At 44.6% G+C, this 22002-nt stretch overlaps 3 protein-coding genes across 13 annotated transcripts; all 3 read left to right on the top strand.

Annotated features, from left to right (window-relative positions):
* Window positions 1–508: 508 nt before the first annotated feature.
* On the top strand, window positions 509–5517 carry tbpl2 (TATA box binding protein like 2). Its single transcript, XM_035167118.2, has 8 exons — window positions 509–725; window positions 1154–1316; window positions 1877–2099; window positions 2897–2984; window positions 3067–3158; window positions 3753–3920; window positions 4607–4701; window positions 5022–5517. Exons 1-8 carry the CDS (start codon window positions 678–680, stop codon window positions 5096–5098), a joined length of 954 nt encoding a protein of 317 aa, XP_035023009.1. The 5' UTR covers window positions 509–677; the 3' UTR covers window positions 5099–5517.
* Window positions 5518–5859: 342 nt separating this feature from the next.
* On the top strand, window positions 5860–10902 carry atg14 (autophagy related 14). 3 transcript variants are annotated; one of them, XM_035168750.2, is made up of 12 exons: window positions 5861–6022; window positions 6092–6430; window positions 7339–7401; window positions 7492–7534; window positions 8412–8493; window positions 8572–8809; window positions 8912–9141; window positions 9413–9530; window positions 9617–9707; window positions 9919–10004; window positions 10090–10264; window positions 10363–10902. In XM_035168750.2, the coding sequence occupies exons 2-12, from the start codon at window positions 6153–6155 to the stop codon at window positions 10483–10485; spliced, it is 1527 nt and encodes a 508-aa protein (XP_035024641.1). In that variant the 5' UTR covers window positions 5861–6022; window positions 6092–6152; the 3' UTR covers window positions 10486–10902. The 3 variants fall into 3 exon arrangements, with proteins under 3 accessions (XP_035024639.1, XP_035024641.1, XP_035024642.1); XM_035168751.2 differs by having other exon boundaries at window positions 5865–5971; window positions 6023–6430; XM_035168748.2 differs by having other exon boundaries at window positions 5860–6430.
* Window positions 10903–11012: 110 nt separating this feature from the next.
* Window positions 11013–21971, top strand: LOC118116829 (rho-associated protein kinase 2). Of its 9 annotated transcripts, XM_035168734.2 has the most exons (24): window positions 11013–12265; window positions 12971–13054; window positions 13172–13255; window positions 13334–13396; window positions 14269–14337; window positions 14413–14469; window positions 14554–14634; window positions 14886–14942; window positions 15020–15103; window positions 15174–15248; window positions 15350–15412; window positions 15794–15856; window positions 15943–16005; window positions 16147–16209; window positions 16453–16515; window positions 16870–16932; window positions 17002–17064; window positions 17383–17445; window positions 19072–19134; window positions 19221–19283; window positions 19425–19487; window positions 19731–19793; window positions 19947–20075; window positions 21613–21971. In XM_035168734.2, the coding sequence occupies exons 1-24, from the start codon at window positions 11905–11907 to the stop codon at window positions 21891–21893; spliced, it is 2181 nt and encodes a 726-aa protein (XP_035024625.1). In that variant the 5' UTR covers window positions 11013–11904; the 3' UTR covers window positions 21894–21971. The 9 variants fall into 9 exon arrangements, with proteins under 9 accessions (XP_035024625.1, XP_035024629.1, XP_035024626.1 ...); XM_035168738.2 differs by lacking the exon at window positions 16147–16209; XM_035168735.2 differs by lacking the exon at window positions 16870–16932.
* Window positions 21972–22002: the final 31 nt, after the last annotated feature.

Raw genomic sequence — 22002 nt, 5'->3', positions numbered from 1 at the left:
GCGGTGAGTTCAAGTACACAACTGACATTTAACAAGCAGTACTTCAGAATCACACAGAGCATGTAAACACTGAAGGGAATATTTGGAATAATCAATTATAATGGGACAAATGAGAAAGTTGTGTAACAAGCTGAAAATACACTTAAACACTAGGTCGAGTTTTCTCACCAAGCTGCAGAGCCTCCTCTGTGACGCCACAGCTCTGCTCTGATTGGCTGAAGGCTTCACTGACACATGACGTTCTTAGGTTTTTAATTAGGAATCCAGACGTGTTTTCTGTAAATCTATAAATGTAAAGAGTTCAAATCTGAACTTGTTCCTAAAAAGGTTTAGAAGGTAAACAGGAACATTATCTACCTCTTACCTCAGAGTTAAGAATAAAATATTATATATATATAATATTTTATTGTTAAGAAAGAAAAGCAGCTGAAAACATGAACCGTTCAAGAAGAATCAATCATCAACCTGTTTACATTTCTAACAGAGCGCCTGCTGCAGGTTAACACAGGTACTGAAGCAGCAGGTGAACAGGTAGAGTAAATGTACTCAGTTACTGTCTCTGTGTGACTGACTGAAGAGTTCAGGGTCACATCAGTTTGGATTGGATGCAGCTGTGAGGCTCTGGATCAGGTTCTGGATCAGGCTCTGGATCAGGCTCTGGATCAGGTTCTTCACTCATGGACGAGTCGGCGTTGGAGCGATACTTTGACGACTCCATTGCAAATGTGAGTAAAGATTCCTGTTTGAACATCCAAAGCTTTATTAAGAGAGAGTGTGACGTCACAGCAGGCACGAGGATCTGTGACCTGCACTCACTTCACTCTGTGGATTCAAAGTGTAAAAGAAGTTTTCAACAACAAACACTTTCTCTTGATTCAAATCAAATCCAGAAACATGAGCTCTGATCTGTTTGAATTCTCAGTCTCATATTTTCACTCTCAGAATGTTGAAATCTGAAAACATCAATTAAAACAAAACAAAACATTTTAAATATATAGTTTATGAAGGAAATAAAAAAAAATGAACATGTGTGTTTGTGGTCTGAGGAGGATTTTCATTCTGAGTAATGGAACGACTGAGGAAGTGACGAGGTGAGCTGCGTTCACATGTTCCAAATGTAAACATTGATTGATTGATTGATTGGCTCCTGCAGGACTTCAGCTTTGTGTTGGGGGAGGAGCCTGGTCTCCAAGACCCCGCCCCATCCCTGAAAAACAGCTCCTATCAGTCTGAGAAGGCGGAGCCGGGTGCAGGGCTGGGGGAGGGGCTGGACCTGAGTTTTCTACCTGATGAGCTCAACACACAGGAAGACACAGGTGTGACATCACTGAAGGTTTTTTTCAACAAACTTTATTATAAGTTAACAGATTTAAACTGTAAATAAAAACAGACTCTGAGTCTGGAAAGTGAAGCCAATGTGGAAGGGACTGAAACCTGTGTTCTCCCTCTGACCAGCAGGGGGCGACTCCCCTGGTAGTTTCTATAGAAGTCTATAGAAAGTGACTTCTCACTTTATAACGTCAGTAACATTCAGGAGTTTCTGTCTCAGTCTCTAGTTTCAAGTCTTCTTCAAACAGCTGATGTTCATTTAGTGAATTATGATCATTTAGAGTCAAACAGACCATAAAGCACCGGATGTACTGGGGGGGGTACCACAGTGTGATTGACAGCTAGTACTGTCCAATGGGTGCAGATGGCAGGTGGACGTGTCCTCCAGCTCCAAATATAGTTATTCTACTTCTGAATCAACCTGGAACATGAATGGTTCACGCCATCAGCGTCACAACAGCAGAGATCCTGTAGTTCACAGTAATGTCAACCTCCTGACTGAGGTTATGACCTTTAACAGGGAGCTGACTCTGAGATTTCATTTCAGCTGAAGCAGCAGAGGGTCCAACTGCAGCTGTGGACACGTCTCAGGACAGCGGCGTCTGTCCTGACTACAATTCCCAGGATTCCATAGCTGCTGACTTCCATAAGGGGGTGTCCACATCAGGAATGGGGACCATCACCTCCTCCTTTTGTCCCATGACTCCTATGACCCCCATGACCCCCATGACCCCTGTGACAGAGAGATCAGGGATCATCCCACAGTTACAGTAAGTAGTAGAAGTTTGTGGTACTAATACTTTACCTGTAGTACTTCATTGATAGTGTTTGTACTTTATGAAGTACAAAGTCAGATCTTTGAAAAACAAATGGTTTACATAAACCAATACACTCTACATATAAAACCTTCTGGTTGGAGGACGACCACTCTACCCTCAGCCACGGCCACCCCAATATAATTATATAATTTCCTGTTGATTCTGAAAAGTGTATTTCTGTTGTGAGGCCAGAGATGTGTCAGGAGATGTCTCTGCACTGAACCAGGTCTGTGGATGCAGAGCTCCCTGTGTGAGCACCGAGCAGAACCTGAACCAGAACATGATCCAGAACATTGAGTCTGATCCAACATGTCCTGATAGTCAGGTCCAGTCTCCACAGATGCTGAGGTTCACCTTCAGTTCTTGTTTCCCATGATGCTCCCGCTCAAATAACAGTTTTACGAACACGTCATTCATCAATATAAGAACACAGATGTGAAAAATGTTTGCAGTTTCATAACTTTTTATGAATCTGACAGTTTTCTTAGAAAACTTCTGAAGAACAAATTAAAGAAAATTCTTGAGAAGATATTTGTGAATGAGGCTCATTCTTCCGGCAAGTTAGTTTTTATAGATCCCAACTTTGCGTGAGAAGTGACGTACGCACAAAACGAGGCCCCAGGTTGTCTAACCATCGTATTGAAGTTTTGCTTGTTGTAATATTTATAGATGTAATGATGTTATTAATGATAGCAGCAGTTAACATCATGATAATGAAGATGAAGTGAAACCCTCTCCTCTGACTATAGGAACATTGTCTCCACTGTGAACCTGGGTTGTCCTCTGGACCTGAAGTTCATCGCCCTGCAAGCCAGAAATGCTGAATACAACCCAAAGGTACTGAAACCAGTATTTCCTTTTGTGCGCGGGTCCATTCTAAATGTTTGGAATTTATGAGGTGCAGCCAGTTGTGTTTCAGCGTTTTGCGGCCGTCATCATGAGGATCCGAGAGCCTCGAACGACGGCGCTGATCTTCAGCTCGGGGAAGATGGTCTGTACAGGAGCCAAGAGGTCAGTCTGTCACCTTCATCCCACATCTACTGAAAGAAATTAACTAAAGTGCAGCTGGACCAGCTCTTATCAGGGCTCGTATACTTCAAGCCATTTACTCACTTTGGTACCTTCCTAAGACCAAAAGCCCAAATCCAACTGCAGGAACATCCAGGGTTTGTTATGAGCAGAGAAGACGTCACTTCACACAAACACGATGTCAGTGCTGCTTCTGGAGCAGAACAACCAACAAACATCTCTCACAACATCAGCTCCACCTATTGATCCCATCCAAAACATAGAGAGAGCTGTCACACCTGGTTTGTTTCAGAGCTTCAGACTCTTCAGTTCAGTCTGAACATCAGGTGTGAAAGGTTCCTCAGAGCAGAAGAGGAGTTCTGGGTCTGGATCAAACTGAACCTGGTTCGGTTGGTTTGCAGTGAAAACACTTTGTTGGACTTTTGGACCAATCACAGGAAGTAGAGACAGAATTAAACAGTAGAAGAAGAAGAGGAAGCAGCTGCAGTCTTCACCTCCGAAGATATAATGTTAGAACCACGAAGTAATGATTTGTTAGAGTTTATTAACCCTCTTCTTCCTCTGGGTGTGTTTGAGTGAGGAGCAGTCTCGGCTGGCAGCCAGGAAATACGCCCGGGTGGTGCAGAAACTCGGTTTCCCCGCTCGCTTCATGGACTTTAAAATCCAGAACATGGTGGCCAGCTGTGACGTGTTTTTCCCCATCAGACTGGAAGGACTGGTCCTGACCCATCAGCAGTTCAGCAGGTAGATCCACAGACTGAAGAGACAGGGTTAGCCTAGCTTAGCACAAATACCGGGTGCAGGGGAACGTTGTTAGCTAGCTTAACAGCTTCAGTGAAATCAAATCACGTCAATGGAACCAGTGGGTAAACATGCAGAACTCAGATGATTTAAATAAATGAACTTCTACTTGTCGCCGTTGACAAACAAGTGACTGTTTTTAAGCCTAAAGTGAGTTCCGTTGTCTTGAGCTGTGTTCAAGACAACTCGGATATTCTAACGTGAAACTTCCGAGTTCCAAGCGTTCCGGTGCAAGGTGATGACGTCATATGTAAACAAACGTGTGACCGTGGGAATGTTTATTGTTCTCATGATGAGACAAGTCCACTGTGACCAGAGCAGCCTCCGTCCATACAGAAACATCTGTACATTTCATTTATATACCTGGAAACGCATTCAACACATGAGGGAGAGAACACACGCACAGCTTATATCATGTTTGCTTCTGTTTAATAAGCTAAGAGTTAGCTTATATCATGTTAGCTATATATATATATATATGGTTAAATTGGCTAAGAGTTATTTAACGAGGGGTCAGTTCACTCCAGACGACACAATCATGTTTAGATTTGTGGAAAGTAAAAGGAGATTGAATTTGTTTCTTTATTTAAACTGTGGAGACTGATTGTACGTGTGTTTTGTCTCCACAGTTATGAACCAGAGCTGTTTCCAGGCCTCATCTACCGGATGGTGAAACCTCGCATCGTCCTGCTCATCTTTGTTTCTGGGAAAGTGGTTCTGACTGGTAATGAAAATCAAATATCTCCTCATGTTTAAAGTTACAGCTGCAGAGTTATCACCTAACACTAGTTCAGTGGTAAAGACTATTTCATGATTCCAAGAAAACTACATGATCATAAGATCTTTAGCACATGACTACGACCTCTGTGGAAGGGTTAGGGTTCAGGGTTTTGTCGTAGAAGGTTAGAGTGGGTAAGGGTTAACCTACCAAGATCCAGATTTGATCATTATGAAATCCAGACTTGTCATTATTAAACATAAAACTCATAATTCTAAAACACTTATCGAGTTGTGATAGTTATTAAGTCGTGTATTAAATTGCAGGAGCTAAAGAACGAGCTGAGATCTACGAAGCATTTGAGAACATTTATCCGATCCTGAGAGGCTTCAGGAAACAGTGAAGACAGCACTCCCTGTTCATTTATACATAGCTGTATATATGTATATATGTATATCTGTATTTATTTTGTGTTGAATGTGTCACCATTCTGAAAAAAATAAATGTTTTGTGAATCACTGCAGAGAAGAAACCAGCTGAATGTTTGATCTGAATCAGACTTGATTGTGAACTTTGATTTAAACTCCAGCAAAACCGACTCTTGTAAAAAGAGTCGACTGATACTATCAATGAGTTGAGCTCTGATGTAAGTGACTGGATGAATGTGGATGAGTCAGAGTCTGTATGTGTCTTTAATTTCAATATTATTCAGGTATTCTTGACCAGAAAATTAAAATGAATGTTTAATTCAGGGTCTCTAATGCATTGATCCATTCAAAATCAGATTTGTTACATTTACAAACACCTGAAGGTGTAATTGAAGTTGATCATGTTTTTACTGTATAGTTCACATCTGTAGATATTTACATGTATAATGTTATAATTATATATATTTTATATAATACAGGAAAAGAAAAAGATTAAATGTTTGGAATGACCAAAAAATTCAAAAGAACTTGAGATATAAATTATTATGAGTTATTGATATGAGCTCCTTCATTCGTGTGATTGACGTTTCCACCTTCGTACTTTTCTTCTTTTCCCGACTCCGCCCACACAAACTACGTCATTGCACAACAAACCTGTCACGTTTTCAGAAGAAACCGGAAGTGACGGGCTCCTCTCATCTAAACAACACCACGTGACCGGATGTTATTAAGTATTATGGCGACGTCACTGAAAAATAGAACGAGCTGGTGATCGGCGCATAGCAGCGCGTTCCTGTTAGCGTCACTAGGTAGCACAGCTGGTTAGCACAGCTGGTTAGCGTCACTAGGTAGCACAGCTGGTAGCGTCACTAGGTAGCACAGCTGGTTAGCGTCACTAGGTAGCACAGCTGGTTAGCGTCACTAGCTAGCACAGCTGGTTAGCTCAGCTGTTTGGTTAGCTTCACTAGCTAGCTCAGCTGGTTAGCTCAGCTGTTTGGTTAGCTTCACTAGCTAGCTCGGCTCCTCTCCATGGCGTCCCCCGCGGGACTCCCGCCGCTCTGTACGGACCGAGCTGCTTCTTCGTCGGGCTCTCACTCTGGGGCCAGGCCGCCTCTCCGGCCCCATCACCCGCCTCCGGCTCACTCCATCCCGGGCTGTGTGATGGTGGAGTCGGTGGACGACGCGGAGGGTCTGTACGTGGCGGTGGAGCGGTGCCCCCTGTGCAGCACCTCCCGCCGCAGGCTCACCTGTGCCCGCTGCGTTCAGGCCGGAGACTTCGTGTACTTCGACGGGAGGAACACGGAGAGGTGAAGTTTCCCTCCTGAGCTTTTACTGCAAATGTCTCGGTGCGATGTTGAAGTGTCCCGTTGCTCTGTGTCTGTCCACACAGGACCCACCAGGAGGACAGCACCTTCTTTACACTTCGGCTTTACCACCAGTGTTCAACAAGTCTTTAACTTGATCTTCCAGGGCCAGTTATTGGTTAGTTAGTTAGTTAATCAGTGATAAACAGCCTCTTTGTTTGGTTCATTACACGCAAGTGAAAACTGAAACATGATCAAATAAATGATATCCCTGTATTTATAAAATGTTCAGGTTTAAACTTCACGTGAAGTTTTTATACTCAGATGTTCTTTGTTCAACAGATTTAATACTTGAACTGAATAAAACATACAGCGAAATAAGATGTTCATTTATTGTCTGTTGACTATCAACGAGTTGCCTTTAGCAGCAGCTAACTGTTAGCTTTTAGCTTGTTAGCTGTAGTGTGATATCTTTGACTCCATGCTGCTGGTTTCCATCAGGTATATTGGACTCTGTTAGCAGTTAGCTACCCACTGCTAATTCCAACCTGTATGCTAATGTTAGCTGGGCTCTGTTAGCAGTTAGCTACCCACTGCTAATTCCAACCGGTATGCTAATGTTAGCTGGGCTCTGTTAGCAGTTAGCTACCCACTACTAATTCCAACCTGTATGCTAATGTTAGCGGGGCTCTGTTAGCAGTTAGCTACCCACTGCTAATTCCAACCGGTATGCTAATGTTAGCGGGGCTCTGTTAGCAACCCTGCTAGAGTTGCACAACACGTGAAAACCCCAAATAGCTGTGTCCTCATGGTTTTCAAGTTGGCAGCAGTTTCTCAACCTGAGCTCTGGGACCTGCTCTGCTTCTGTGTGAACATGAACCTTCAGATACAAGCTGTTTGTTCTGCTGCAGATACGTTGACAAGCTGGAGCGGCTGAAGCAGCTGAAGGAAGAAAAAGAGGAACTGCAACAGAGGTGAACCTTACAGCTGTTAGTGAAGTATGTTGTGATCTGTTAGCGACTGGGGCTGATGAACCTGATTCTAAAGGAGCTCTCTCTCCTCAGAGTCATTGGGGCCATGGACAGGAAGCTGCAGGCGGATGAGATGGTGAGTCCAGCTCAGTAGTTTCTGATGCGTGGCATCATCTGGTCCTCGCACAGAGACTGTGCATGTTCACAGAGTTCGTCTCAAATCCCTTTCCTCCTCCATTAGCAGCAACAGTTCATGTCCACATTGAGAAGTCGATGGTTTTAGAACACGTCACTATTGCTATGGTTACACCTGGTGTGGAGCCTTTATCTGTCTCCACCAAAGCCTGTAAAACTGAAGCTAAATCGTCTGTATGCCCCCTGGTGTCTGACTGCAGTATAGCTTCTAAACCTCCACGTTAGCAGATGGACCAAACTAAACAGTCAAAGTAGACGTTAAATAAATGTTTGTAAAGATGTTTCTGTCATTTCAGGTCGTTCTTATCTCACTGATGTTATATCTAACCCTAACCCTGTTCAAGTGTTTCTGATCAGTTTGGTTTGAATCACTTATTTGATGATATAAAAACCGGCTGAGACTTCATGATTGACAGCTGATTGGTTGAGAGCGTGTATGGGCGGAACCTTGATATCATGCCTCCACTCCACAATGACTACTGCACAGACTCTGACTGTAAATTACGTCATCACCCTAAACGTGATCAGCGTTTGTATCAGTGATATTTTAGCTTCATTTCTCGAGGAGGTGGAGATGTGTCGTCCACCTATGAACTCCCCCAATATCAAAGAGAGAATCACCAAACATCAACAACACGAATGTAGACAGAAAGAGTTGAAGGTAACGAGAGAAGATCAGGGGAAGCCTAATGTGTGACATGGACGGAGACATTTTGACAACTTAACATACTTAAAATAAAAACTGTTTAATGTGACCTGGAGTTATCCTGTTCAGTACACATGAGACGGAATAAACTGACAAACACATATTTCCTCAGAAATGGAAGCTGATGTCGTGTAGGATGAAAATCGAGCAGCTGAAGGAGGCCGTGGCCTGGGGCAACGAAGAGGTGAAGAGCGGTGAGTCTGTCTACAGCCTCCTTCGCTTGTTGTGGTCCTGTGGTGGTCTCTGTCTCATCCTTCAGTGTCCTCCTGCAGATAAAGACCTACACCTGCGCTCCCAGGAGGACAGTCAGCGGCTGCAGCGGCGGGCCGGACGTCACCAGGAGAAACGGGACAAAATCGAGCGTCACAACCGTCGTCTGGGGGAGCTGCTGGAGAGACGCAGCCGAGAGCTGCAGAGCCGACTGAGTCAGCTGGCTGCTCTGAGACGAGAGCACATCCTGGAGCTCACCACACACATCTTCCCCACACAGGAGGAGAAGCAGGGCAGCAGGTGAGACGCAACACACCTGAACCTCTGACAGCGACGCACCTTGAAGATATTACATCTTCACTGTAGAAAACTCTTTCCTCTGCCCCTGTGTTTGTCTATCAGAGACCCCGCGGATGTGGTGACAGAGTGCGACCTTGCTTTGACCTCCAGCACGGTGAGTGAGTTGGCCGAGGCTCGGAGGACCACCTACTTGTCCGGACGCTGGATCTGGGATGACCAGAACGGGGAGACCAGCATCAGCATCACAGGGGCCCCCGTCACCCTGCCCAGCAACGGAGACTGCTCCGCCTACTACAGCTGGGTGGAGGAGAAGAGCATCAATCAGGGCCCAGGTGTGTCTCCCTGTGCCGCTCACTCAGTTGTCAGCTGTTTAAAGTTCCTTTTAAAAACTATTAAGTGAACTGATGGATGACCGGTTACAGTAACTGATGATTAGTTAGAGCTGCTGTTTGATCAGCAGCATCATATTTACATGTACTGAATGTCTGACTCCATTCACACCTGGAAAACACGTTTCGGTTCCAGATGTGATTTTAACCTGATCACAACAAACTCATTCATGACTTCCCTGTGTGCATGTGGTCTGACCTCTGACCTCTGCAGAGCTGGACCACATTAACCCGGCTCACACCATCAGTGCTGCTCTCTGCTACGCCACTCAGCTCGCCACCATCCTGTCTCACATCCTGGACGTCAACCTGCCCAAGAAGCTGTGCAACAGGTAAGAAACACCTGCTGCCTCCATGAGCAGAACTCTGGAGCTGGAGTGTGATGTTTTAACAATAATGTGTAATTGTGTGTTCTCAGTGAGTTCTGTGGAGAGAACCTGAGCAGATATCGATTCACCAGAGCTCTGAGCAAACTCAACACCAACATCCTCCACCTCTGCTTCTCCCAGGTCAGAAAAAACTCACTGATCTTCATCTGATGTTGAAAGTAGAATTCATTTTGACCAATCTCTCTCTCTCTCTGTGTGTGTGTGTGTGTGTGTGTGTGTGTGTGTGTGTGTGTGTGTGTGTGTGTGTGTGTGTGTGTGTGTGTGTGTGTGTGTGTGTGTGTGTGTGTGTGTGTGTGTGTGTGTGTGTGTGTGTGTGTGTGTGTGTGTGTAGCACGTCGACAGTGACAAGCTTCACCCTCATCACACTCTGAGGAACATCATGTTTCTGGTTTCCCCAGACAATGACAACCTGGGCAGGTGAGATGCATCTCTCTCTCTCTCTCTCTCTCTCTCTCTCTCTCTCTCTCTCTCCCCCAGTAAATCAACCTCATGTGTTTTTCAGGACGGGTCCGTTCGAGGTCAGCGCTGACCTGGAGGAGTCGATGGAGTTTGTGGAGCCGGAGGCGGCCGGTCCGACGGAGGAGAGTGGAGATGAGGCGGTGACGGACGAGGAGACGGACCTGGGGACAGACTGGGAGACAGTGCCCAGTCCACGATTCTGTGATATCCCATCACAGGTACAAACAACTGAGTACTCATGTGAAGAGTTTGACCTTAGACTAGTTTTACCTCTGTCTGCTCTTTGATAACATCTCGTCATCTTCTCCTCTTACAGTCCATGGATCTTTCCCAGAGTGCTTTGCAGGTCTCCCAGCCCTCTGCTAACACTGGCGGGATGATCTCGTCTGCGGCTGCCTCCGTCACCTCCTGGTTCAGAGCTTACACCGGCCAGCGATGATCAAACCAGACTGGAGCGTGAACCAGGACCGGACTGGTTCAGTGGACTGGGGTCAGAGGTCAGCCAGTGGACGAGGAGTCTGGATGTTCTCACATGTCGACCTGAACACACGATGGACTTCAAACACCTGCATCCAGTCCACAATGAATGAAAATGTCCAGATTAACTTCATCAGCAGTTTAACAGACTATAACACACTCACTCATCCTCACAGGTTTATGTACTTTGACTTTGGTATAAAGTTACTTCGTGTTACTCAGTTTAGCATTAAGCCGTTAGCATTTTAAAATGGATTTTAATGTCTCATCATGATCAGTTTAATCAAATGATTGATGTGATCCCAGTGAAGGTGGATCTCTGGAGAGAAGACGTCTGAATAAAGTTTTATTAAAAATTGATGTGCTGATTATAAAAGAATGAAGTCTCTCTCTCTTCCTCTCTCTCTCGCTCTCTCTCAGAGCAACAGGACTACCTTTGATGTTTCATGTGTATATATATAAATAATATACAGAACCCTATAAATGTTTGTTTATAAATCACATCATACACAGGTCACTCATTGAGCTTTAGAGAGAAATGACGCATTAATGAACACAAATTGAAAAGCCAGATGAATTATAGTTGTTTTTTTTTTGCTGCAGCACAACGATGACTTCCTGTTTATGCTTCCCAAACAGCTGTCAATCAGATTAAAGTTGTGTGGCTGCTGGCATGTCAGCGTGCACGTGACCTCTGGTCACACTGACCTTCTGAGCTCTGGGGTCTTGGTGTTATTAGCTGTGAGCTGCAGATTAGCATGTTAGCTATGTTTGGTATGCAGCACTGCACAGGATGAACTGATCCCCAGAGACCTGAACCTTCACACAGCGCCCCCTGCAGGACTTAGGTTCCTCATGGTCTTCATCAGCAGATGTCACCTGACACAGGTGTGAAATCTTCAACCAAATGTTGATCCCAGTCGATGACCTTTGGCCAAAATCAACCTTTTATTAGTCGTTAATCACGTGACACACAAACACCATCGTGCTGATTCACTGTCGTCTGAAGGGTTCATCCTCTGGAGACTGGTCTGTCGAAGCTGGAGTTTCTGTGTGTTGTTCTTTAAAGTCAGTTTGGGAAACAGGCGACTGGTCTTTTCAACCCTGTCCGGGGGTCGGAGGTCCAAGTTTCTACGTCCTCACAGGTTTCCAGATCATCAATCATCTTCAGCTCAACTTCTCCCTCTGCAACCACAAGAAGTTGTTTTACTTCTGGAGTTTTCAACCACAACATACATGATGTCAAGGCCCTTTACACCGAGACCTGAAACACAAAGAGCAGCTGAGACCACTGAAGCAGAGTCAGTGTGGAGGATTAGTGTGTGTGTGTGTGTGTGTGTAAGCTGTTGGTGCTTGTTCAGCAGCAGGTTGGTGTTTCAGGATGAAGTCTGCTGTTTTGTTTCTTCTCCTCTGTTTGTCTCCTTTCGTCCCTCGGGGGCTGTCGGAGGTTTCTGTCCCGCAGGAGGACGACCTCAGGCCGGGGGTCGACGGGCCCCCGGAGCTCCCAGACCTCTGGGACGAGCTGTGGGGGCTGAGGGAGCTGGTCCTGAGCCTGAAGGCGGAGGAGGTGGAGCGGCGCCAGGCCCTGCGCAGCATGGAGAGCCGGCTGCGGGACAGAGAGGTGGAGGCTGAGCAGCAGAGACGAAGCCTGGACGGACTTCAGGAGACGGTAGACCATCAGCGGGAGGAGCTGATCTCAGATCTGAGGAGGAGGGTGGAGGAGACGGAAGAGCAGAGCAAAGGTGGGTGATGGGGAAAAGAAGCGGTGAAGTTTCTCCTGCTTCATCTGACAGTTTGTGCTGAGTGGTTGGTTGATCAGCTGAAGTCACTCAGACGAGACGTTGTTTACAACATGAAGAACCAATGAGCTCAGCTGTAGATTCTTCTCTTTGTTCTCCCACTGAGGAGAACCTGGGTGTTCAGGTCAAAAACTGTGTAAACATGTTGTGAAACCACGTGGCCTCAGGGTGTAATATCCCTCTTTACAGACAGGGGGCCTCACAGGCTTTACTGGCTTTAGCGACATCTAGTGGTGAAGCTACAGAATACACCCTCACCCCTCCACACCAAGCTTTTAGTAGAAGCTGCGGTGGCCTTCAGGGGACATAAGACACAAAGTCCGTCTGCAGGTTTGTCCACTCTGGGCTTCTGTAGAAACATGGCAGACACTGTGGAGGAGGAGCCTCCTGAGGTAACGAGGTCAGCTGATTACACACTGATGACATCATCACAATGAAGGTTATCTTTCATAAATCTGACGCCAGTGTCCACGGGCTCCAGAAACATTCAAACGCCTGAAAGTCGACCTGAGGTTGAGCAGGTGTTTGATCAAAAGGGTTGGACGGTTTAAAGTTTGACCTGCAGGTGGCGCTGGATGAAAGGATCAGGGTTGTTGCAGTTCATGCTGATGGGACCATGAACCACATGTGTGTCGCTTTGTGTTTCAGCTCTTGCTGCCCAAGTGTGGACGCTTCTGTCAGGCCTGAACGCCAGCGAGAGCTCGGTGGAGCACCTGAAGAAGAAGAGCGCAGGTGAAGAGACGTATGATTCAAACTCCACATGTTTGTTTCTTTCACAGTCTCATCTGTCGTAGCATCTGTGGCCACTGTTGTTGTGTCTGGTTGCCATGGTAACCACTGTTTCCACAGCCATGGCGTCAGAGCTGCCGTTCCTGCAGACGAGGCTGAGGGCAAATGAACGCACCGTGGAGCAGCTGAGGAGGAAGAATGCAGGTCATCATCATCAACTTCATCATCAGACGTTTGGAAGCTGGAGGCACATGAGTTGATGTGTTTTCTCTGTGATTTCAGTCCTGGCAGCCAGACTGTGCAGCACAGAGAGTGTGATGGAGGAGCTGAGGAGGCAGATCTCAGGTCAGATCTGTCCCACACTAAACTCTGTCCCTCAAACGCCTCGTCTGCACCTCTGTGGTGTTCATGGCCGAGTATTAGAACCTCTGTTTTATCTGAGTTTAAAAAGAGAAAATTACAGTTCATCCAGGTTTTTATGTCCTTGAAACATGAAGTTTAGTTAATTGATTTTTTTGACAAGTGTAACTGGGCGTCATCCTCCGAGCAGTGGGAATTTACAGAGTGTGTCCTGATAATGTTTCCTAGTGGAAGCATAAAGTTGGGCCGAGCACAGAGCCCTGTGGAACACCGTAGTTAACTTTGGTGCGCACAGATGACTCAACATTTATAGATCTGATGAATATGATTTAAACCAGTTGAGGGCGGTTCCTTTAATGCTAATGAACTGTTCTAGTCTCTGTAATAAAATGTGATGGTCAATAGTGTTGAATGCTGCACTGAGATCTAACAGGACGAGGACAGACACAAACATCTGAAGCTACTAGAAGCTCATTAGTGACTTTAACCAGGGCTGTCTCCGTGCTGTGATTGGCTCTAAACCCCGACTGAAAGTCTTCACATTACTTTCCTGGAGAAACTCTCACAGCTGATTGGCTACAACCTTCTCAGGAGTTTAGACAGGAAGAGGAGGTTGGATATCGGTCTGTAGTTAAAAACCTTCGGGTCCAGGGTGGTTGTTTGAGAAGGGGTTTGATTACAGCTAGTTTAAAGGACTGTGGTACATCCTGATGAAAATGACAGATTGTATTCAGCAAAGTACTTTTTATTAGGGGCAGAATGTAATGTAGCATGTAACATGTAACATGTAACATGTAACATGTAACATGTAACTGAACAGATGAAGTGACTTCTCCAGTTTAATCTGAAACCTCCAGGTTTTCCAGCCTCCAACAGTTCAGAGACTCGACTCGTTCGCCTCCCGGAGCTGAACTCCACCTCTGAAGGTGATTATGGAGCTGTTGTTACACCTGATGAACTGATCAACTGCTAATGAGTGAATGTGTTGTTTCATCCTTTAGCTCTACACAGTCGACCAAACTCGTCTGCCGAGGGAAACCAGCTCAGTGTCACCCTGAGTAAATGATCCATCCTCCAGATTATTCATTCATTCATTTATTTGTTCATGTTTTGGTTCATGAAACAAGCGTCTCTTCTCTCAGCGACCAGAAGCTCATCAGCTCTGGAAGAAAATCTGTCATCTGTGACGAGTCGACTGCTGCAGCTGGAGAAAAACGACAAAGGTACGAGGTCACACACGGAACCTTAAAGACTCCTCGACCACCTGGATCGGACTCTGCGGTCAGAAACATATTTGTAAGGTTTAAGGAAACGTGTCTGAGGAAACATAATCAAATCTTCATCTTTCATCACAGACTAATGAAATATTTTCATTCCGGTGGTTTGAAGAGCGTTTGAACCTGAAAGAACAGCAGGAAGTCATTTTGAAACTTTTCAGACCTCAGCAGAGAACGTTCTCTATTTGTTCCTTCAGCTCGTTCAGTTGAAGTTTCTGCTGTGAAGTCCAGGCTGACGGAGACTCAGGCTGCAGGTAAACACGCCATCAAGTGACTTCAACACTTCTCTGTAACACCGAACAGGAAGAAAGTGTTCACCTCTCTGTTTCAGGACAGGCTGACTGGGTGGAGCAGCTGCAGCTCAGACTGAACTCTGCTGAGAACCACATCCAGCAGCTGCAGACAGACGGGGCAGGTAAGTGACTGTGTCTGATCACAACCGTCACACTGAAACAAACACCAACTGTTCAACCTGCTGTTTTCAGAACAAACCTCCAAACTGATGAACCTGCAGAGAAACGTGGACTCGCAGGAGGATCTCCTGGACAAACTGAACACTGGTACTGTTCTTTCATCAGTATTTAGACAGAGACTCGAGGAATCTGCACCGTTAAACACGATGATGATAATCAGACTCTCATAACTATGGGTCCCTCCTCAGACATGATGAACAGACTGAGCCTCAGTGAGAAACAGCTGCAGGATCTGAAGACAGAGAAAACCTGTGAGCTTTTCTTTATCAAACAACTTGTTTACGAATGTTTTTAAAAGAGTGAAAGATTCTGTAACTCTTCAAATCTTCAAATTCTTCAAATCACTGGAGATTAATATCCATGTGTTTTTAAAAAGTGACAAGTTCGCCACAAAATCAAACCTTCAAGTTCTAAAACTGTGGAGGATCCAACGTGGTTCTCTGAGGAACTCCTGTATTTCTTCTTCATGGAACCAGCTGATTTAAACAGTGACGAACAAAAGTCAAGTCAACCACAAATATGTCTAATGTCTAATTGTCATTGTCTAATGACAATTAGACAATAACATTCTGAATGTTGACGTTTATTAAAATGTTGTCTGAATATGAGGATTATTTGTTTTGTGTTTTCAGTTCAGAGCGTTCAGCTTTCGTCGTTAGAGTCCAGACTGACGGGTCACAGCTACAACGCTACAGGTAAATCAACACTTTTATTATCGTGAACACGGGGATTCATTCTTGCTTCATCTCATCGATGGCTCATATTTACGGTTCCTCCTCAGACGTGATGAACAGACTGAGAGTCAGTGAGAAACAGCTGCAGGAGCTGAAGACAGAAAACACAGGTGAGGTTTTCTTTATCAAACAACTTGTTTATGAATGTTTTTAAAAGAGTGAAAGATTGTGTGATTCTTCAGGCTGAAACTGTGGAGGATCCAACACGGTTCCCTGAGGAACTCCTTCATAAACATCTCTTTTCTGATCAGAGCTGGAGGTCCGACTGAGTGATGGTGAGAAACAGCTGCAGGAGCTGAAGACAGAAAACACAGGTAACAGTCAAACATCTAATGATCGAGGTGTGTTCCTTTAAGAACAAAAGAAGGAACCCTGATGGTTCCTGTAGGAACCTCCATGACTTTTGATAGTAATTATTCATCTACCTGTGGTTACCACACACAATTCAATTCTGATGTTTTCCACTCACTCTGCAGGTAACATCAACTCTCCAAGTTACTTTAGATCAAACCTGAATTCAACCATTAAATGTACATGAATCGTCGTTTCCTGTTCAGGTCTGGAGGTCCGACTGAGAGTCGGTGAGAAACAGCTGCAGGAGCTGAAGACAGAAAACACAGGTGAGAGTCTGTCACTTACTTTCTTCTTCTACCTGTGAAGGTTTAAAACCTCCAGAATATTTGAATTAATGTGCTTAATTAAACATAAAAAGTCGTACTCAGGGACAGCAAGTCACAGTTTTTTACTTCAACACATTTGTTGATCCAACATAAATAAATCTAATCACTGTAACAGTTTAATAGTTTTAGTTCTGACTAGTGTTACGACAAGAGGAGAGAAAAGCCACATGGAACCAGATGATTCTGGTGGAAATGTGTTCTTGATTTCAAGGAGATCAAATAAAATGGTGGAATCGATAATGGATCAGAGAATCTCAGAGTCGACTCTAGTTTGAGGTGATTGTGTGTTTTCAGCCGAGTCGGTCCAGGTCTCACTGATGGAGTCCAGACTGACCGACGTCAACAGCACCAGCACAGGTCGACTCTCTTTACTTTCACACTTTGATTCTTTCTTCATGAACCTGATGTTTGTGCTTTTCTCTTCAGACGTGTTGAACCGACAGAGCGTCGGTGAGAAACAGCTGGAGGATCTGAGGTCACAACAAACAGGTGAGACTCTGCAGCTTCATCTGTTCAAAAGAACATTTCATTAAAGCCACAGAAAGTTTCACACACAAACTGTTGGAGATTCTCCGCTGTCATCGCATCACTTGTGTTTTCGTGACAAACGTATAAAAGGTCACATCTTCTTTTAACAAACAACCAAAAACATGTTTTCTTTTCATTGTGATGAATTTAATTTGGATTAAAAAGACAACAAATGTCCACATGTGCTTATGTTTGTATATAACACGTCCATACATCTCCTCCAGCTGGCGCTGTTGTCTAAAGTCGCACGTTGTTTATTAATACACTTCCTGTTTTCAGGTCTGGAGGTCCGACTGCGGGGGGGTGAGAAACAGCTGCAGGACCTGAGGACACAAAACACAGGTGAGGTTTTCTTTAATCAAACTTCATCTTTATTTTTAGTTATTTCTCGTATACTGTTCCACATCAAATCTTTTCCAACTTAGCTCCACAGATCCCTTCACAAGATGTTATAACATTTATATGATTTTATTTATCCCCAAAATTGGACATAACGATCCAGGTGAAAGTAAATCCAAAGAAATTGAAAAAGCAAACATAACATTAACATGGGTTATATATCAGTTGACCTCCCATAGATATACTTATCCAGTTGTTTATACATAGAAGAGTCTTTATTACTCATGTAGTCTTATGACCTCATAGTTGTTCCCCTGTTGTTCCCCTGCTGGTTCAACCCGTGTATAAACGCCTCTCTGTAATCTTTGCATACATGTCATTGTCTCCCGCTGCATGGTAACAGCTTTCTTTGCTGCTGTTTGTAAAAATTGCATCTTTTTCCTGCAGTTCTCTCCCAAAGATTGTGACCAGAGTTTCTCTCACCAATTCAACATGAACAACTGTGTTTCATCTTTTCTTAAAAATGGATTTACAGAAGTTATCTAACAATGACACACTGTCAGTGTGTGGCCATGGTTTCTCTGCATCTCCTCCTACATCTACTTCACTGAATATGTGGTGTTCTGAAAAGTCTGTTAATGATCTTCTATTGAAATTCTCCTCATGATTTAGCATTAATAACTGAGGGTCAGGTACAGATCATAATAATAATCAGCTTTATTCATCAAGCACATTCAAAAACAGAGTTGACAAAGTGCTTTGACAGCAAAGTGAAAACAGGAGAAATAACAATCGACAGGACGCAACGTCCCAAGAAAACCACACAACGCTGAGGTGGTTGAACACAAAGTAGTGTTCAAATGGAATAAAGAAATATAAGACTGTCACATTAAAACTTGTTGACATAAAAGCAGTGAAAGGACAATAGAAATGAATAGATGAAGTAAAAGGGGATAAGAAGACATCACATGACGTTTATTCTATACAAATGGGTTTTAAGAGGTAAAAGAAGTCACTGACTCTGCGAGTCTTATCTTCTAAAGGTGGATCCAAAGCCGAGGGGCCTGATGGCAAAAGCACCTTTAGTTTCCAGCCTGGACTTTGGATCAGCAGCATCCACCCGAGGATCTAAAGCCGCCAACAGGAACATGAGGCTCAACATTTCTGTGGTGTAGCTTGGGGCTTTGAAAGTGATCAGTAAAATCTTCAAATCAATGTGAAAGCAAACAGGGAGCCGATGGAGAGAAGCAAGGATGATGTGATGTCGTCTGTTAAAACCAGCGAGAAGCTGCTGCGTTCTGAACTAGTTGGGAGGCCGAAGAATGAATTCTGAATTATACCAGAGAGGACGGAGTTACAGTCCAGAGAAAACCAGTGTGTGAATTACTTAGAGTTGTAATTACTTTATTTCTCAGATCTCTGACTAAGCTTCCTCCTCAATTTCCTGTTGTAGCACTGTCCCACTTTTCTTTCACATGATAGTTGTTGTCTTTTATCATTGAAGCCAAGACAAGGGTTAGGCTAACCCCTAAGATCACTACCTACACCTGCGTATAATGGTAAATAACGGACCGGTTGAATGAACCAATCACAGTCTGAATATGAGGATTATTTGTTTTGTGTTTTCAGTTCAGAGCGTTCAGCTTTCGTCGTTAGAGTCCAGACTGACGGGTCACAGCTACAACGCTACAGGTAAATCAACACTTTTATTATCGTGAACACGGGGATTCATTCTTGCTTCATCTCATCGATGGCTCATATTTACGGTTCCTCCTCAGACGTGATGAACAGACTGAGAGTCAGTGAGAAACAGCTGCAGGAGCTGAAGACAGAAAACACAGGTGAGGTTTTCTTTATCAAACAACTTGTTTATGAATGTTTTTAAAAGAGTGAAAGATTGTGTGATTCTTCAGGCTGAAACTGTGGAGGATCCAACACGGTTCCCTGAGGAACTCCTTCATAAACATCTCTTTTCTGATCAGAGCTGGAGGTCCGACTGAGTGATGGTGAGAAACAGCTGCAGGAGCTGAAGACAGAAAACACAGGTAACAGTCAAACATCTAATGATCGAGGTGTGTTCCTTTAAGAACAAAAGAAGGAACCCTGATGGTTCCTGTAGGAACCTCCATGACTTTTGATAGTAATTATTCATCTACCTGTGGTTACCACACACAATTCAATTCTGATGTTTTCCACTCACTCTGCAGGTAACATCAACTCTCCAAGTTACTTTAGATCAAACCTGAATTCAACCATTAAATGTACATGAATCGTCGTTTCCTGTTCAGGTCTGGAGGTCCGACTGAGAGTCGGTGAGAAACAGCTGCAGGAGCTGAAGACAGAAAACACAGGTGAGAGTCTGTAGGTTTCAAAACTTCAAGTCAAAGGAGAAGCTTGTCTCCAAAGTTTAAAATGATGAGGAATCAATAATGATCATATTGATGATCATTGATTGACAGATCGATCACGTGTGGATCCTTCACTGTGAACATGTTTTGTCCCAGGTGAGCTGAAGGTGGCGTTCTCCGCTGGTCTGACTGACTCAGGACCAGTTGGACCATTCGATGAAGAGATGACGCTGATCTTCTCCAAAACCATCAGCAACATCGGTCGAGGCTATAACCAGAGCACAGGTACACACACACACACACACACACACACACACACACACACACACACACACACACACACACACACACACACACACACACACACACACACACACACACACACACACACACACACACACACACACACACACACACAACTCTGGTGACAAAACATCGAGGGTCTCATTTATAACCGTGGCGTACGCACAAAACGGGGCCTGAAACGTGCGTACGCCACTTCTCATGCAAACGTTGGGATTAATAAAAGCAAACAATGTTTTGGCCGGGAAAGTGGCGACGCAGACGTGAGGTGGTGAACTGAAGCAGATTATTGATCCACTTCATCAATAACATTAAAACCAACAGCTTTAGTTGTGCTCGCGCAACAAAACTGTTCCACACGAACCTTCAATACAAAAATATATAAAACAAATTACGTTCAGATTCCATGAAACAGCGGAGTTGCAGAGCTGAGTCATTATAGTTTTTAACAATATCTTCTAACACTGTGTATCATCCAGGACGAGTGTGTAAAAGGTCTGTAGTGAACGTGGCTGTTCCATCAGGTGCACAGAGCGACCTGGAGATCACTATAAAGAAAAACTATTCACTTTCAAACTTCTATTTCCAAACAATATCCCAGAGAAGGTGAGGATCCACTGATGTGAGGGAATCGGTCCGGTTGCTCTAAATAAATAAATACTGCCGTGACACTGGAGCGTGATGCTGCGTGATGCTGCGTGATGCTGCGTGATGCTGCGTGATGGATGCAGGTGAATGGAAGGATGAGGAGGAAACGAGGGTTCAGCGATGACTGATCAGCTGATCTAGATTCTATAGATCTGTGATCTCCAGCTGAACTGAGTCCAGTATTAGATCGACTGGAACCGAACCATCCCAGGACAAACACGAGCTTATAATAACAATTCTATAGATTGAGGACATCACATCTGTCTCTGAATTTAATAATCCTGCAGTTTTGGATGATTAAAACACGAACAAGTTCCCTCACATTCTGACAGTGTGTTTTTCCATTGGTCAGCAGCATAATTTAATATTCATGAGGTGCTTTGCATTGACCATTTATGGTTGAAAGTGGGCGTGTAGAGGGCGGAGTATGAGGCAGATCCATGTACGAACGTTTCCAGGTGGACTGTGATTTATAAAGTGAACATTGCGTTCAGGTGTGCGTGCGCACGGTTTTATAAACGAGGCCCCTGGACTCTACATAAAAACCCACAGAAACTGAACTGCTTTTTGAATGTGAATGTTTTGTCCTTCCATCGTTTGTTTTGAAGTGGTACTGGTGAGCCCAAGGTAACTTTCACCCTCAATGAAGTTGTATTCATTCACTCATTAAGTTGTGTAGCAGCAAATTACAGTAAACCTCCTCATGGCACTCTACATATTATGGTCGAGACCCAACAGTTCCCACAGCTCTGACAGCTGAGGAGACAAAAACATCATCGTGAGGTTCAGGTGTGAAACGACCGGAACCCTAAAACCAGGTCTGAACCGTCAACCAGTGAAGTTGTGTTGACAAAACGTGTTTGTTCCTCAGGTGTGTTCACGGCTCCTGTCAGAGGCGTTTACTTCTTCAGCTTCACGACTGCAGATTACCTGAAGGGCTACATGGGTCTCTACCTGTACAGGAACAACCAGCCAATCCTCTTCCACCTGGACCTGAACGACCACGGCGGCTACACCTCCACCTCCAGCGGCGTGGCGCTGCAGCTGGAGGAGGGCGACCGAGTCCGCCTCAGTCTGCCGGCGAGCTACCGACTGTACGACGACTCTCGGAACTTCAGCGTCTTCTCTGGCTTCCTGTTGTTCTCACTCTGACGGGATCAGGTGAGACGTCCTCTGAGCAGAGACAATCCTGTCCCTTATCACCCTGGAACGCAGTTTGTAGGGTGGGCTTTTATTTTGGTAGAGTGGGTGAAGCAACATG

This window comes from Hippoglossus stenolepis, chromosome 10, assembly GCF_022539355.2.
Source record: "Hippoglossus stenolepis isolate QCI-W04-F060 chromosome 10, HSTE1.2, whole genome shotgun sequence".
NCBI lineage: Eukaryota > Metazoa > Chordata > Actinopteri > Pleuronectiformes > Pleuronectidae > Hippoglossus > Hippoglossus stenolepis.
The sequence above is the reverse complement of the archived record's forward strand: the minus strand, read 5'-3'. Positions and strand labels throughout refer to the sequence as shown.